The 18,187-nt window shown below is 32.0% G+C and overlaps 1 protein-coding gene across 1 annotated transcript in view; it reads right to left on the reverse strand.

Annotated features, from left to right (window-relative positions):
* Positions 1-18,187, reverse strand: part of LOC127725626 (adhesion G protein-coupled receptor L3-like) — a 48,686-nt gene that overhangs the window by 15,727 nt on the left and 14,772 nt on the right. Inside the window, exons 5-18 of the mRNA XM_052232716.1 lie at positions 17,762-18,010; positions 16,823-17,038; positions 15,833-15,979; positions 15,127-15,231; positions 13,577-13,671; positions 10,030-10,221; positions 8,767-8,838; positions 7,655-7,763; positions 6,937-7,056; positions 4,767-4,845; positions 4,088-4,205; positions 2,812-2,858; positions 1,876-1,999; positions 832-935 (exon numbers count right to left, since the gene is read on the reverse strand). Coding sequence (XP_052088676.1) covers positions 832-935; positions 1,876-1,999; positions 2,812-2,858; positions 4,088-4,205; positions 4,767-4,845; positions 6,937-7,056; positions 7,655-7,763; positions 8,767-8,838; positions 10,030-10,221; positions 13,577-13,671; positions 15,127-15,231; positions 15,833-15,979; positions 16,823-17,038; positions 17,762-18,010 — 1,777 coding nt within the window. The remainder of the gene's footprint in view (positions 1-831; positions 936-1,875; positions 2,000-2,811; positions 2,859-4,087; positions 4,206-4,766; positions 4,846-6,936; positions 7,057-7,654; positions 7,764-8,766; positions 8,839-10,029; positions 10,222-13,576; positions 13,672-15,126; positions 15,232-15,832; positions 15,980-16,822; positions 17,039-17,761; positions 18,011-18,187) is intronic.

The following is an 18,187-nucleotide window of genomic DNA, read 5'->3' on the forward strand; positions in this document are numbered from 1 at the left end:
TTAAAAACGAAACAACTTAAGGATGTATTCTTCTGACGTTTCAGTCTCGTTGAATTCACGTTCTGGAACTATTTCCAAAACATGTGATACAAGTGGAAAATATCAATGAATTCAAAAAATATTATAATCAAACTTAACTCTGTGAAATATAATGTGTATTTACAATAAATAGTTTTTCAATATAAAATTTTCAAATTTTATAACCAATATAGTCAGTCTCATTAGCCAAAATGTTGAGAAATTGGGTGAGGGGTACAAGAAATGATTTTACCAGATTCATGTACATCCCATATCAATTTTTTCTTTTCAAATTTCTTAGATTTGCATTTTTTCAATCATTTATAACAACGAAGTTGAAATAATATGCTTTTTGTTCTTAAAAAAAGAGAAAAAATCCCAAATTTACAAAATTGACAACATAGTTAATTTGATACGAAAAAGCAACAAAACTTTATAAGACTTTCTTATATTAAAAAGTATAAAAAAAAGTTTAATTTTGAAACTGTGATTTTTTTCATGATAATAGTCCAAAAATGGGTGAAAATTTATGAAAATTTGGAAAATCATCAAAATTGGATACTTTCAAATGGCTGTAGCAAAAAAAGAAGTGCACCACCATATGATTTTTTCTTCACCAATTATGATTTACAGTCATATAAACCCAAAAATCAGGTTATGAAAAAAAGTTTAATTCTAGAAATGTTTGGCTCCTCAGAGGTGTACATCCTTAAAACGGCAGATCAATTTATGAAATTAAAATGTTAACTCAGCAAAACGTTGTGTTGAATTGTTATAAATTTGTTTTGTTGATATCTTCGATATATTAATTACCTCCATAACATTGCATGAATAATGACTGTAACAACAAGAAAAACGATTGAAATACCACAACCAGCAGCAGATATTTTACTTAACACCAAGCTGTGTGATGAAGACTGCAAATAAAAATAAAATTACATGTACTTTTAATTTCTATGATAAATAAATTTTGTTTTGAAGAATATGAATTTGAAGAAAGATTGAATATGAATAAAAAGAATTATATGTGGGATAACCATCAATTGGACAGCAGCCCAATCAATGGCACAAAACTCCATAATCTTCTGTATATTTCTATTAACCAAAGTCTAAAGTCATTCTGCATTTTTTTTTTATAAATTTCTATATCTTTGGTACACTTTATACGTGTGATGTTTATATTCTAATATTATCAAAAGGTGGCTTCAATATGAAAATATAGCTATGTTTTTATTCACAAGATTCTGGAAGGTTCACATTATCAGTATTATCAACTCATGGTGAAAGATTTGAATTATTAAAGATTATTTTGTGTTTCCGATATCCAGTCTCAAGAAAGTTAGAGTAATGTTTGAATAATTTTTCCCATCAAAATAAAGGCTCTAAAGAGCTTGTGTCGCTCAACTGGGTCTATGTTCAAAGTTCAATTATAGACAACCGTATGGCTTTCAACAATGAGAAAAACCCATACCGTATAGTCGGCTATAAAAGGCCCCGACATGAAAAATATGAAGCAATTCAATTGAGAAAACTAACGGCCTAGTTTATAACAAAACAATTTACGAAAAACAAATATGACAGACATGAAACAACGACAACCACTAAACTACATGCTCCTGACTTGGTTCCAATTGATTAAGTACTTTCAGAGGGCAAATATGTTTTAAAAAGTAAACGGACGACGGACGACTGGCAACGGACGCCAAGGGATGAGAAAGGCTCCCTTTATCCTTTGAATCAGGTGAACTAAAAAATCCAATGTAGTAATCAGTATGTTAATAATGAAATATTTCTTACAGAAACTTATTGATATCGGAATATCATTAGATTATATTGCAGCATTCAGTCAATACTCACTGCTCTTCCTGGACTCATTAGTAGTGCAAAATTAGTAGTGTGGTCATACTGGCATACTGTTACTCCTTCTGATGTCGTTACTAATTTTGAACCAGAAAAAGACCATGCACCGTTAGGGGTGTTTCTGTAATAAGATTAAATCTTAAAAAATATAATTCAAAACTATTATTCCATTGTTCGTATATAATAGAAAAACAAAGGCTATGGGGGTACCATTCATGACACAAAATCAGTACATGCACAGAAAAAAAACCACACCAAAAGCAAAGGAACAGCATTATCAAAGCACGATAGTTAGATACTCTTTAATGAATTTTGTATATTTAAACCCAAGTAAAAGTATTCGTATTTGTTATTTTTTCCAATGTCTTACTGATGGGTTACGCAAGGAGCATTAACATACTCCTGGACGAAATAAAAGTTACATAGACATTAGTGTAAATAGTGAACATGTGAAGAAATATATTACTATGTTCAATCAAAACGTCTGATGTTAAAAGTTTGACAAATTTAGCGAGACTATGAATTGGAAACAGGAAATGTGGCAAAAATTGCCCATGAATGAAAAAAATAAAAGCATTTTTCAACGGCATTGTGCTAGAAATTGAAGGTTTTGGACGATATCAGTTTTGTTCTCCTGCTTCATCAGAAGTATCAGATGAAGGAACATTGATGTTTCCTTAAAGCCACTTGTTCATTGTTTGATTAAATCATACCTTCATTATGCTTTCTTTCCTATAACTGGTTGTTTTACTTTATTTTTGTTATGTGTAATTCTATTCTTAAAGAGAAGGATTTTTGTAACACAGATTAATCAGCTGCAAAAAATACACACGTATCTTTACTGTTCAATGCACTCGCAGTGTATCAATTAACATTTGAAAATTTGTTATTTTTGAAACTATTGTGATCTAATTTAATGTATCATGGACTTACAAAGCATCAAAATCCCAAAATGCACAGACAGGATTTGAGTAATTGACCTGTAATTTAAAAATAAACAGACAATTTGAGAAAGCATTTTGATCATCAAGAAAAAATTTGTGTAGCAGTTTTAAGTGTCTTTGGTGGTAATATTTCCCGTTTACTGTCTTTCCTTATTATGAGATAATAAAATGATCAAAAATAAAAAAGAACACCAAAAGGGATAACTACCAGTTTTCTAAACTTTAAATGAAAAGATAAATAAAGAGGCAATTGCAAAACATGTCAAGTTCGGACCAATATTAAAGATTAAAGTTTAGGCTTTCTTTTAAAATAATATAAGTAATATAATACTTCAAATTTAACAAAAATAAAAGATGAATACGTTTAAACGTTATACACGTGTACATCGTTTATCATATCGAAATTTTCAGTACTGCTATTGATTTATTGTTTTCCGTACTCCAATGCACTGACAGCTTTCCAAAATGCAGTAATAAAAAAAAGTAAACAAATATGGAAGGAAGAAAGTATTAACCGATTCTAAAAGAGAAAAAAAACTGTTAAGAAAGAGTTACATTCAGATATGGGAACGCATGAAAAATGATAAAATAACCCACATATACTTCGCTCTACCATTTACGTTTTATACAAGTGCTCCATGGTTCTTTGTTGGTTGTTTATCAAGGTCACGATCAACAAAAGCCGAAAGTTAATTAACAGCCAAAGTTTTTATTCAACAGAACCAAATGAAATATTTTTTTTTGTCGATTATACGTTATGGCTTAGTAATAAAAGTAAAATACGTGCACAAAGGACTTTATTGATTTTCCCCTTCCACATTTATGTGCATGTATTGGTCAAATAATTTCCTTAAGATTATAAACTCGTTTTATATGACTTTTGAAATCAAATAACTTCCTGTACATTCCTTCCATTTCGACACCAGCATTTAATCTAACTTGAATCAGCCTCTGGAATATCAGTGTTATATAAATTACAATGCTTAAATTATACGGGGTAGTACATGTTAAATGGTACAGCGAGACTTTTACTTTAAGGATATATATACACAAAGATTTAACCTGATTTAGATATCGTTTGGTGGTTTATGTCGTTTGGAAGTCGTCTCATTATCGTATACATTACTTTTTTTCGTGCTAATTATGAATATATCTGTAATTTGAGTATTATGGTCAGCTCACATTTGCCGTTTTTAAATCAGAGTATATCCCTCTAAAACAGGATGAACATACTAGATATAACATGGCTTCTAATGTAGACATACCTGTACATGTTCAAATTTTATAACCAGTGGACGTTGTAAACTTGTTGGCGTAGGTTCTATCGAAAAATCTATTACTACTGAGTTTACATCATAACTTCCATTAGTAGCTGTAACCGATCTGTAAACAATAAACAAACAAGTATTGTATTCAACATAAATATAATGAATAGAGTGACAAAGTATTATTAAATTTGAAGCATATAGGCAACACAATTATAGTTTGAATCTTAAAACGCAAGCACAAAAATTAGTGATTTTGATTGATACCATTCAAATGAAGTACTCAGAACATGTTAACCTATAGCTAGAATACACACCTATATTGTACCATTCCTATCAAAATTAACCAATAATAAAACAACGATTTTTATTTCTGAAACAATCAATCTACATGAGAGATAAATTTGCACGTGCGACGTTTGTGTGGTTGCTGTTAATTGTTTTGTTTGTGTATTGTCCTCTAGTTTTCGTTTTTCTAATCCCAATTTTAACATCGGCATTTGGGTGATGTTCATGTTTCTCATTGCTTGTTTTATGTGTAATTTATTGTGTAACATTGTTTGTCTTTGTGTAAAAGTGTCATCTGTCCTTCGAATTTTGATCGCCTCATCGGTATCTTCTTTTCCCACAGCAAATGGTTTGGTATCTTAAGCTTACCAAAACTAAGACAAAAACCTACCCTTCTGACAAATAATATTCATGAAATAAATTCGAAATATTTCTGTAATATGTTGTACTATATCCGACTGGTTGCTGTCCTGTCATGATAAAAAAATGTATGCAATGTTAGCCAATACATATGAAATGTAAAGGTGATTATCACGATCATTGTAAACATATTGTACATCAAATTTCATACAAATTTACCCTATAGTACAAACCAAAAACTGTCACCTATTGGTCAAAACCGACCACTTTTTTCACATACACATTAAAGTCATGGCATCAATTAAAGAATAATTTCATATTGTAAAACATGTAAAATGTATGTGACATCTAGATGTCATTTGTTCTTTGTTTGTACTTGGATTTTCCATGAAGTACTGTTATTAATTGAACGAATAATTAAGCAATTTTAGAGTAATGTGGAATGTAACCGAAACAGACTGATCACCGAATTAATACTTACATGAGAAACACGACGTGTGCAAGATGTGGAGCAGGATCTGCTTACCCTTAATTAAACACAATCAGATATATCAAAACATTATCCTTATGTATAAGAACTTTGTGTAATGTTAAAATGATTAGAAGAAAACAATATATCACTGGATCACCCAAACCGAATCTGTGAAAAAGGAAAGATGTCAAGGGTGAAATAAAAAAAAACATAGCCGAAGAAAGACTGAGAACACCAGTGACTAGGGAAAAAAGACGAACAAACAATACTCCACAAAATACCAAATTAAAAATCAATGATTGCGTAATACAAACCCTTCCAAAATCCGGGAATGAACTATCATGTAGTAAGTAGTATTCTGTTCTTCAAGAAACTCGCGCAGTGGTAATTATAGCAAGTACAAATGTGGTGGTAAGTCGCAATCAGTTACGTCCCAAACGAGGAAAAGAGAATGGATTTTAATACGACTATTTGAACTTATCTATGGCCATAACAGTTAACCTTATCACAGTAGAGTCAGTAAAATCGTCAAAGAAGTAACCAAGTTCGCCATTAAGATCCTTTAATAGGTTATATGTAGTAAAAAGAAATCATGATAGAACATGTAAGAATCAAAAACGGAGGAGGTATAAAAGCAATATGCATTAAAAGAACATTCCACTTATGAAACTATAAAGCTATGAAACCAAGTGTTCCAAGCAGAGAAGTTGAAGTCATCCCTTCAAAAATGTTACAGACGCCATCACAAGTTGGTTGATTGTTATAGAATATCTGTTCCACAGATGACGACGGATAAGTTTCCAATTGCCTTAACCACAATCCCTTTTTTTTCTCTTGAATATGGAATGTAACCGAAAAAGACTTATCACCGAATTCGTACTTACATGAGAAACAATACGTGTGTCACTCACATGTGGAGCAGGACCTACTTACCCTTACAAAGCACCTGAGATCACCCCGGTTTTTGATGGGATTCGTGTTGCTCAGTTTTTTTTTCAGTTTTTGTTTTTTTCTGTTGTTTTTTGTAGACGGTTGTTCAGGGTAGGTGTCTACTGCTATGCATGCACTACCGATCAAACAACTAGTAATGTACGCGCATATTTTTAGATGGGATATTTTCAGTTGCTGCTTTTTATAATCCTGAACTGTAAAAAGTGTGGTTTATCTAAAATACGCCTCTATAAGCAGAGCATTCGGTTTTATGTGGCGTCAACTGATATAGATTATTGGTATAGGCTTGGACTAAGAATATGTTATGATTAAAAATCAAAATATTGAAATGAGGAAATCCAACCTCTTAATTATATTTTCGAACATTCACATCACTTCAATTTTTAGAAATCAAACAACACCAAGGTAGGTTTTAAGTAGACATTTTCGTCTAATAGCTGAATGAATAAACACCTTAGGTACATTAAAAAAATGTTTATAAAATTGAGAATGGAAATGGAGAATGTGTCAAAGAGACAACAACCCGACCATAGAGCAGACAACAGCCAATATAACATTTATGCAGATTTTTGTATTTTACTTTCATAAGGTTTTCCAAACAAGTCAGTTTTGAGAAGTCTGCTTGCTAAAATGTAAGTCGAACAGGAAGCAGCCATAGCTTTTGGAAAAAGACCGAACAAGTAAGCTTTGAGTAGAGAGTTGAAAACTGTCTGCTTGCTAAATTGTCAGTCGAGCAGGAAACAGAAAAACATGCAACTTTTAAGAGAGGAAAAATTACCTTCGAAGTTATCTTTGCTTAACGTTACTTGATTTGCCGATTCTGTTATCCAATCAGGTAACACTTGAGTTTTCTTGGGAAATGTTATATCTTCATATAAAACCTTCCCGACTTGAACAACTGAAATGCAACAGACAAGTAAAATTTATATTCTCCTCTCCATTGATAGATTTCGATTTACATTGACAAGATAACTTATTTGGCCAATAATGAGAACAAGTGACTCGGGGAACATTTTTACTCAGACGTTTGATGCATCTTCCCTTAATTTGAATTATGTTTGTGTGTCAGTACGTTCTCGTTGTTGTTTTTGGTTATTTGAAAGATTACATCACAAGAATTTTCTTCATGTTAAATTTTTGTTTTGATGAGCGCTACAAATCTATTAATGTGTGAAAGTAATACAAAAGATGAAAAAAAAAAATGAAAAAAAAAAGGTTTCATTTTTTTAAGACCGTATGTTGACCTTGAATTGATGCTTCATAGAAGTGTACCAGACCTCGCCTTATATTTAGGTGACCTGACTGACTGTTCTACTCTCTGAAAAGAAAGATGATAAGACATTTCCTTGTGAGTTATTTTGATTTCGTTGAGATTTAAATCTTTGTTGAGATATGCAGAATTATTCAATTACTTGCAAAACAAAGATCTTATATTCATATCCATATATGTCGTTAGTTAATTGTCTATTTGACAATTGCTTTATTCTAATACCAACCTAACTGGTCTTTCTGTACAGTCCTTTGAAACACACTGTCATTAACATTCGTATACGCTTTTGTGTACACTGTGACGGCTTTTGCAATGGCTGTTACACCCGTGAAATTCTATACCAAATATACATTATTCATTCTTTAAATTAAAAAAAATATTTGAAATATTTAATAATCATGTCAAATAACAGCTCACATTTCTGTGAATGTTTTCTACCGAATTGAATTATTTTAGCTCACCTTAAGATACTGTAATATTTTATATGTTATTGAAGTTAGATAATGAGGCTTATCATTTATCGGTTTTATGCATGCTTACCCTATCAATGCAACTGGTGAAAAAACTCATAATAACGACAGACGCGCATTTTATTCACCCACCTACAACTCATAAGTGGTGCCGGAAGCAAAACAGTTTGGCTATACTTTTTTTTTACCAATTTTGGATTATAGCTCTTCATCTTTTCAATAATAATTTGGATTTTCAAATATTTTGGCCTCGGGCATCACTGAAGAGACGTTTATTGTCGAAATGCGCATCTGTTGCAGAAAAATTGGTACTGTTAATTTATTGAAGACCAATTTGATAAAGTAGATAAGGAGCAAAGGAAACCAAAAATTCCAAAATACCTGTGCAAACATAGCTGAGGGGTAGAAAAAGCTTTAATGCTTTGTACGATTTAAAAGTGTTATTTATTTACAGTCAATTTACAGAAAAATATGTATTATAAAAATTAGAAGATGTGGAACCAGTTCACATCTTTAACTCCAACTCAAGAACGTTCTTTTGTTTGCGTTCACGCGATTTCGATGGTTATAGAAGCATAGCAGGAGACGTTTACCCTGAGGACGCACCGGTTTCGATTCGATTAGAGTTAATGGTTCTGTTTTTACCTTGATTTGTATGTTGGAATAGATTTGTGAGATTTGAGTATCGGTCATTTACTGTTGACTCTAATTTACTTTCATAGACATCAGTACTATGATAGGTTATTGATATTTACAACGAAAATAAATTTTGTGACACGCAAAGAAAAAAAACATTTTCATCTAGAACTAAACGCTACTGCATATGATATTAAATAACTGAAGCTGATTCTTTGTCACTTGTACTTACTAATTGTTTCAACTGCTTCCAGCTTGGTATATTCTTTTCTACCAAAAGGTTATCACAGGATGACACAAAAATCTTGAAAAGTCATATATGTAACAAGTACTATCTTTAAGAAAGATATCTGACGCATTCTGATGTGAGCATAGAGTTTAAAACAAACCATAAATCTTTATCAGTTTTTTTTTTATCATACTTAAAAAAAATTGCACACAATTTGACGATAAAGAATTAAATTATATACTGCATGGTACTTAACTAAATGCATATATATATCTAGAGGTTTTTTTCACAGATAAAGAAGTACCTATTGCTGTGAAATAGACATAAACATGAGATATAAGTAGGTTACGATCTGTAATGAATAACAAACTTGAAATAGTTTAGAGCCATGAATTAAAAAATGTCAATTATAACTATATATCAAGAACAACTCTAACAAGTTGCAACCTATTTCGGTGTGTATATCGGGGACGGACGGACGCCCAAGGTTGATGATCTATATAATACAGCTTTTGCCAAGTAATTAAATTTGCGATACATGTATCTTGACATTCTTTATTTCAACTGGTACATAATATATAATAGTCCCAGATTTCAAGTGTATTATTTTGTACTCTCTGAGATTATGATTACGCCTTGGAAGTTTTAGTCGATAAGATATATTTATAGCTCTCGAGCTATTAATTATAATAGATCTTAATAGCCTAATTGACCTGGTAGATCTAACGAACCTATCAGTGATATTTACCTACTCATGTATTAAAGGCTAAGCATACAAAATCCAAACAATTTGACAGTGGTGATAATGGCACCTTCTTTACCTGAAATTATTTTTATTTATATGGATAATTTTTAAGTTTGGTTTTATGTTCGTAATGTTTTCCTTTTATTGTAGCGTATATCTTTTTTGTTGGTTTTTGTTCAATTCCGTTATTTCGTCCAATCAGATTAAAGATTTGTGACATCATGCATGCCGTTACCATAGTGAAGCGTCCTTTATAAATGGGTCACAAACCGAAATTAATAATGACTGCGTCAGAATAAGAATCTATCAAAGGAATGTGATTTCAATCTGTCAATGTTGAGATAGCAAAAAAAGTATTAAATAAAGTTTGAAAAACGAATCAAACATACAATATGCGTTCATTGTTTCAATTGCTGAAGGTGTTTGCGTGTGTTTGTTGAGGAAATTTCACATGAGCTTTTTGTGTGTGTTTTTCTCAGGGTTTTTTCTCTTTGTTATTCATGTAAATAATATTTATATACCTCCAACTGGTCAATAGAAATACTTTCTGTTTTTTCTTTTGCATGACTAGCAATGTTATCGAGTATTGAAGAAGAAATATCCAATTCCCCTGATGTCAAGTCTCCGGGTATATCTGGTTCTGTTATTTTGTTTAAATCAACAAGAATGTTGTTCACATCTTTTACTTCAATACCATTTTTCAGGAAATCCGTCTACAAATAAAAAAGTGTAATTAAAAGAATTTAAAAGAGGATAAGGAACAAGTATCGAATTCCAAAAACGCTAACCGGTTAACCAGACATTTTTTTCAATTCTAATAGATTTGAACAAAGGCAACTTGCGATCAGCTCGGGGCAAGATCTAAAGTAAACATAATAAGCATACATGTATTTTGAACAGTTGTAAGCTGATATCATTTTCAGTACGATTTACTTCAATATTTCATTTTTGATTTAACATTACGTAGACCATCATGTTAATTTGCCACATCCATTGTCCAACGTTTTGTCATACTTTGAACGAATGCCGGCTCAAAAATGGTGAAATGCAAATCATGTGAATGGAATTAATGTATATTTGGTGGTACGAGTAACGCGCTTAATCATCTCAAATTGAAACACTCCACATTATTTTCTGAGACACCAGAGAAAATGAAACAATCAACGGTTTCAGACATTGTCAATTCAACGAGATCAAGAAGATTTTCATCTTCTCAATCTGAAGTTATTACAAACTTCATAGTAGATACGGTAGAATTCACCAGGAATGCTCAAAGCCTAGCCTTATAACGCCCAAGAATAAACTTTATTGTATCATAAAAACGTACATGTGTAGGGTACTATAGATAAGGCTTTTAAACATCAACTTTACTACCGGTTAACCGGTTAATCGGTCGAAAGATTATCCGAGTAACCGATTAGGCAAAACTGTTGGATTTGACAACAATACCTTAAAGGAACAGAAGAGTTGTAAATCACTACAGCATGATATAGATCATAGCCCTCAAAAATGAAAAAAAAATCTGAAAACATTTGGAGATGTCAATCTTGAGAATTATCGACCACTTAATACCTAATATGACAGATAGTTTCCTAGAAGTAGACTCTAAATCATACAATATCGTTCAATCAAATATCTGTTCAGATACAGTACAAACAATACAGCACTTTAATCATTAATAAAATTTAATTAGATGATCTGATTCATATAAAATCTTATGTAAATGGTATTTAGAGATTAACACTGCATTAATTCATTTTGTAAAAGAGAGACGAAAGATACCAAAGGAATATTCAAACTCATAAGTCATAAACAAACTGACAATGCTATGGCAAAAAACGAAAATCGACGAAAAGACAAACAGTACACAAAACACAACAAAGAAAACTAAAGACTGAGCAACACGAACCCTACCAAAAAACCGGGGGTGTCTCAGGTGCTCCGGAAGGGTAAGCAGATCATGCTCCACATGTGGCACCCGTCGTGTTGCTCATGTACGTATAAACCTGGTGATAAGTCTAATTTGGTAGGTCACATTCGAGGAAAAGAGGACATGATTGTTGGTTACAACAGTTGGAACTTTTCAACTGTTTCGGTTCCTATGCATCTTTGGCTTTCAAATATTCGGCTTTGAGAGTTCCTGGTGAAGGTAAATCCAGAAATGCGCTTCGGAAGCATGAAATTTAAAACGTGTTGTTTTCATTTTTTTTTGGAAAATATCCGTTGTCATATGTACTAGTACTCAATAACGGCCAACCAACATGTAACGGCTTCCGTATAATTTTCGAAGGGATGATTTCAACTTCACCACTTGGAACTCTTGGTTCAACAGCTTCCTTGTAAGTAGCAACCCTCTATCAAGCAAATCATGATAGGAAATGCAAGCTCTGGCATACTGAATCACATGGGAGATATATAGTCCATATGCAGATGATACTGGAGTATTTCTTCATAGAAATGAACAGTTCACAATTGGAAAGCTGAAATCATCTCTTTAGTCGTAAAGTTTTGTTCCCAACCGACCTTCATTGTCAATTTCTAGATGTAAGTCAAAGTATAAGGCAGACTTGACTGTATCTATTGTATCCTTTATTTCAAGTTCGATGGGATAGATAAGTTCAATATAGTCACCAAACTTTGAATTATTTAGTGAAAAGACATCATCTACTGTAAATACAGAAATTATTGGGAGGTTTTTTTTTAATTTCGAATAATACGACGGGGTAAACATCGCAATAATAAGAACTCGCATTCTGATATATGACAGATATATCTGTATGCAGCTTTTCCACAAATCGCAATAATAAATCTCGCAATTTTGTTAACTCTGCAAAAATCTGAAAAATCGATGAACACAATAATTTCTGAATTTTTAGAGTATATAGCGGAACGTGAAGTTAAAGGATAATGATAGCTTCTTTTCATTCTTCCTAAGAAGCTCCTGCATGAATTCACCCTCATATGAATAAGGAAACAAGTCGGAAAGAAGAGGAGCAAAGTTGGTTTCACGGGAAAGTCGATTCATGTTGAAAAACACGTCCTCCAAACGTAACAAATATGGTGCCAATCAAGCATCTTGATAATATCAGATTCAGAAAATTGTTTGTTTGCATCAAATGAATGTTTACAAAAGTACGATTTTTCCCTCCCTAAGACAAGATACTTGTATTTGGTCATTCTCTTTAATGAAGCAAAGTAGGACAAATTCTTTCAATTTGTGTTTAAGTTTGGAATGGGGAATACTTGTGTGAAGGGTGGAAAAGTTAAATGTTTTCATACTATTGCAATAGGAAAGAGACTTAGATTGTATGTACTCTAACGAATTTTCAGATATTCACATCTGAATCGCGACGCCCCTAGAGTAGATAGTTTCACAATAACTTTGAAGCCCGGTTTTAATTGCTGATATAATTGACGTTGATAATTTAGAAAGAGGTTTCGTGGAGCAAATTGAAGACCCATCTATGTAACGTTGTTTGTAGGGACACGTATGTAATATAGGTATACAATACAGTGAAGGAAGATCCAGTTCAAATTCCAAAGGAACATAGAGCAGACATATGATTATTCAGGATTTCCCCCTTGGTAAGTGTCGTTGACTCATATGTTGAGTTTCCAAGTTATCCAAGTCAATACCTAATTCCTTTATCAAGCAGTTTATGTAATATGTGATTTACACACAAAAAACGATGCTGTTATCTGCGGGGACAACACTTATTTGTCATGGAGGTAGGACAGGTGCTTAGCAAAATTTGGGTCTCTGAAGATCGATGTAGCATGTGTATTTAAAGACCCATTCTAATTTGTATCAACGACCTCACAGCTTTAACCCATTTGGAAAGAGTATCTACGTCTTCTTTTTCGCGTTTAGCCCATTGCCTGCAATAGTCATCGACTGTAACATGTGAATGTAACGAAGTTGAAAAAACCTCGAGCTTGGAATCTTGCATACTACCTACAAACAAACAAACAAGAATGTACACGGAAACATGTTTGAAGGCAAAAGCAATTATAAAAATAATGTTGATTACAACCACCATATAGATAAGGCTAAATGTAAATGTATACCTCTACGTTCAAAGTTAAGAGACCCTCTGAGATACATGTACTGTAATTTGGTTCTTCCCATTCACCATTACTGTTACACAATCGAGACACTGTACCTTAAAATATAAGACGTTGTCACCTTTCTTATCGAAGATAATATATGTGTCAACTTGTTTTTTTTTTCTTTCGTTCTAATTTTCAAGCAATATGACAAAAACAATGATAAAATAATTGTAATCAACAGTTAGAAGCTTTCATTTGGGTATTTAATATACATGTTCTTATACATCCATTTATGATGGTTAAACTGTTTCTATGCGAATAAATTTGTAACGTAACAAACTATTAATTTCGTCCAAACTTTTCTCGCGTCGTCTGTTATTTCACTGATTCAAGGCCTAACAGTCAATGGTTGAATTTAAAAATAAAAGAAAATCAGTCGGAAGAAATGTTTTATTTTGTGTTACCATTAAATCAATTTAATTTCTTTCAGCAAAATAAAATCGAAACCTTCAAAATAAAACCAGAAAGAAAACATAGATTTCTATTTGACATGGACTGCGGCGTTCAATCAATTTGACAAGAAGGAATATGTATTTATTTCCACCGATCTGAGGTGACATCTACGGCTAAAGTATGTGAAGAAGTACACAATAAAATAATATATATTATATAAATCTTATTGAAACTTAAAAAAAGCAAAAAAATAAAAACACAAAGAAAGAAAAAAAAATATAAAAAACTTATCAAAACCAACTTGATCATTGTCACCGATTGCTAAATCTCAGTCAATAAGAAATAGATGTAATATGAATACAAAATATACCCTTTAAGATATAGTTGGTAATACATCTTTAAATCAGAAGTTTTCTAGTGCGTAGCAAATTATAAGGAGAAAGTATTTATGCATTGGTCAAGATGCAATATTTTCAATTCATCGGAGTGCTCTACTTTTATGTATATTTGTAAAGACGATCAGAAAAATATGTCAGCAATGATTGTATTTTTACTTTATTAAGAAATTTACATGAAATATTTGATACTATATCAACCAGATTTCAACGAGATTGAAATCAATAGTAATTGCATAAATTTCATACGGAGGGAGACAATATGTTTCGACAGGGATAGCATTTTCTGCTATGTATTTATCGACCTTTTCAATATTTCCAAAGTTGATTCTAGTGTTTCACTGCAAGGTACATGAAAAATGCCAAATTTGCACTAACGGTCATGTGGAATCGATGATAGGTGTACGTTGAGAAACTGTGACAATTAAAGATATGATTTCTTATGCCAATCAGACATCTAGTGATATTACAATATGGAGAAATAACAAATGCATTGATATTGATTATTTTAATTTCATCAGATGATATTTTAAGAACTAGTATTCTAATATTTCCTCTTATTTAAGTCATATTTATCAATGTTTCGTGTCTTTTGTTTTTTTTTAATGTAAATGAATTGAGATTAAAGTTGTGAGATTATTGTAGTATTCGTAAATTGTAGAGCTCACAAAACACTACAAATAAAACAAAACATTTATTTACAAATGATATTATAGTTACCTGCACGGTCACCAGGGCATGAATTGATAACTAATGTATTTTCAACAGTATATACCCAGAGGCTTTCAAATTGGTCGACATCTACTGGGCAATACTGGTAGACAACTAAAAGCAAATAATAAAAACTGTTTTCACCAATGTACTTTAATTGACATTGTTTCGAATATGTTGACATGAGTTATCATTGATATGGTCATGATTATAAAATTAATGTTGATAAAACTTTGAATTTCTCGAATAACTAAGGATTTTCTTTCCCGGGAATAGATTACTTAGCTGAATTTGGCAAAACCTTTCGGAATTTTTGGTCCTCAATGCTCTTCAACTTCGTACTTTATTTGGCCTTTTTAACTTTTTTGATTCGAGTGTCACTGATGAGTGTTTTGAAGACGAAACGGGCGTCTGGCGTACAACATTTTAATACTGGTTTCTACGAGTTTATTACCAGCCACTGAACGCTGATTAAATTTATATAGCGTCCATACATCGTCATACCACTACCTACATACACATAAAAACGAGCCATTTAGTTTTAGTCATTGTTTTTTGGATTTTTTTCAAAAGTTATTACTGTATACCTTATTTAGAAGTTGTCTCAAATATATCACAGTTACTTTTAATTAAAGAACTTTCCATAAACATACATTTTGTTTGATACCATACACATGGTTGTAACAACAATATAGTATAAAAAGTCAACACTTACTGTGGGGTTTGATAACGCTGATGTGAGAGATGAGACGATTTCCTTCCCCGTAATTGTTTATTCCAGAACATTCATATTGAACATTTTTTTGGATTCCACTAATAACCAGTTTAGAATGTCTATTGTCTAAACGTATAACTACTTCACCTAATGTAGAAAAGCAGTGTTTTATAAATCCTTCTTGAGTAAATTGTAAAAGTCATACTGAAGCATTTCTTCTTATTCTAAAGCATACAATTTTACAATTTTATAGGTGAACACAAGCCAATCATCCCAAAACGTGTCAAACAGGATAAGAAACTTTTTCGAAGAAAGTACAACCAAACTTATGTCATATTGTTCATGAAAAGTAGGACCGATTGAAAGAACTAGTCTTACTTTGTTTCATTAAAAGAATGGTCACGACTGTGCGGTATGGGTTTTTCTCATTGTTGAAGGCCGTACGGTGACCTATAGTTGTTAATTTCTATGTCATTTGGTCTCTTGTGGAGAGTTATCTCATTGACATATTATCATACCACATATTCTTATTTTTATATAGACACAATTTCTTTTAGGAAGTGATAAAAAGTGTTTGATAAAACACTTCTTTAATCAAAAAATATTATAAAGTGGACTAAATCAAATTACCGAGATATTAATGTTTTAATTGACAGTATTTTTTTTATTTTGATCTTTTAGTCGTTTCCAAGTATTGAAATTCCGGAATACATGGCCTTATAAGAAAGATATACTGAAGACAACGCTAGTTAGTGACCGTAGTTTTAATATAATAGATCCATTCAGAATATACAAATCATGATAATAAAAACGTGTGAAAAAGCCGTGGAAATCGCATGAACTCTAAACGAAATGAGACCGGTGCATCTCCTGCTATTAAATGTTAAGAGAATCAACACTTGATCAAAATGCGACAACAAGGAATCCACTTAAACGTGTCTATTGTAAGTTGCTACATATATAATGATTTAATTTGTGTTAATTTCTTACCTTTGTTCGGATTAAACGTGTCACCATTCTTGTACCATAGGATAGACGTAAGAACAGAATAAGATTGAACTACAGTGCAGTATATGTTCACAGTATCGCCAAGTGTTACTGTTGATGTACGTGGTGAAATACTAACGATCGGTTTGCCAATGATATTTAAACTCAGGGTCTTTTCAGAGATAATAAAGCCATCACTCACTCCACACGTTAATATTCCTATTTAAGTACATTTAATAAAATTGATAAGGCAGTATTGATGTTTTTACAACAATGATTCATTTAGCCCCTGTCCTTATTTTTTCTTGACAATGCCTAAATCAATAAGATAAGATCAAGGTCGCTTCAACATATTACAGCTGACCTTAAACAGTTGTTGATTGTCCTGTTCACGACAATTTAGCTATGGTTCGTGAATTTCTCCCAATCTTTATAGTACCTAAAAATTTGATTTGTGACGAGCGTACCTGAATGTGTGTTTTTTTTACAGAAGTCACTTAAAAAAAATGGTAAAACAGAATAATTTTATAGGCATTTAGATTTTTCATACTGAGAACAAAGTATTTTCTTTTCTTATCTGTAATGAGGCAGTCGATCCGTTGGACACGGTTTCATTCCGATGTTCACAATAAACTAAACATGACTATGTGTCGTTCAAAAAAACTACAAACGTAAATATGGTTTACAGTAGAGCATTTTGGATTATACATTTTATAATCCTTTCGTCATTATTGTGGTGGACGTAGTGTTCACATTTTGAGGTGGGTTTATCGTGCTTATTATTTTACTACTTTGGTGTACTACGCTACTTTAACGGTTGGTCTTCCATTCGTATTTTAAGCATCATATAACTTACTCATTTTGCAAACAATAAAACTATCCAACATGCGAAAGTACACTAGACAACACACATTTTTTGTAAAGTTAACGTGTACTATATACCTGAATCACTTGTTTGTAGACTTAAAACAATCAAACGGAACTGCATTCTCTCATTGTTTAGATTACTTGGTATTGTTTCTGTTTTCCATCTTGATATATTTGTTGGATTTATTACCGAATTATTCAGTTTCCAGGTAGCAAAAACAGTGCCTTCTGCATACATAACATACGCTTCACAAATAACCGTTACACTTCTTCCATTAATCATCTCACCTTCAGTAGTCAGCTCAGTGATAGTGATGTTTGCGTCTTTAAAAGAATATAAAAACAATTTGACAATTGATGTTTATTCATTCGGGATCTTCATCAGATATGTCAAAATTAAAATGACTTAATCGGTAATCACACCAACAATAACTTAAGCCGTATTAAATTCATGAAAGTTGATGTCTTGATTGATATTTGGGTATTCTATAGTTAACCATT

The sequence above is a fragment of the Mytilus californianus genome, unplaced genomic scaffold (assembly GCF_021869535.1).
Source record: "Mytilus californianus isolate M0D057914Y unplaced genomic scaffold, xbMytCali1.0.p SCAF_15, whole genome shotgun sequence".
NCBI classification, from domain to species: Eukaryota; Metazoa; Mollusca; class Bivalvia; order Mytilida; family Mytilidae; genus Mytilus; species Mytilus californianus.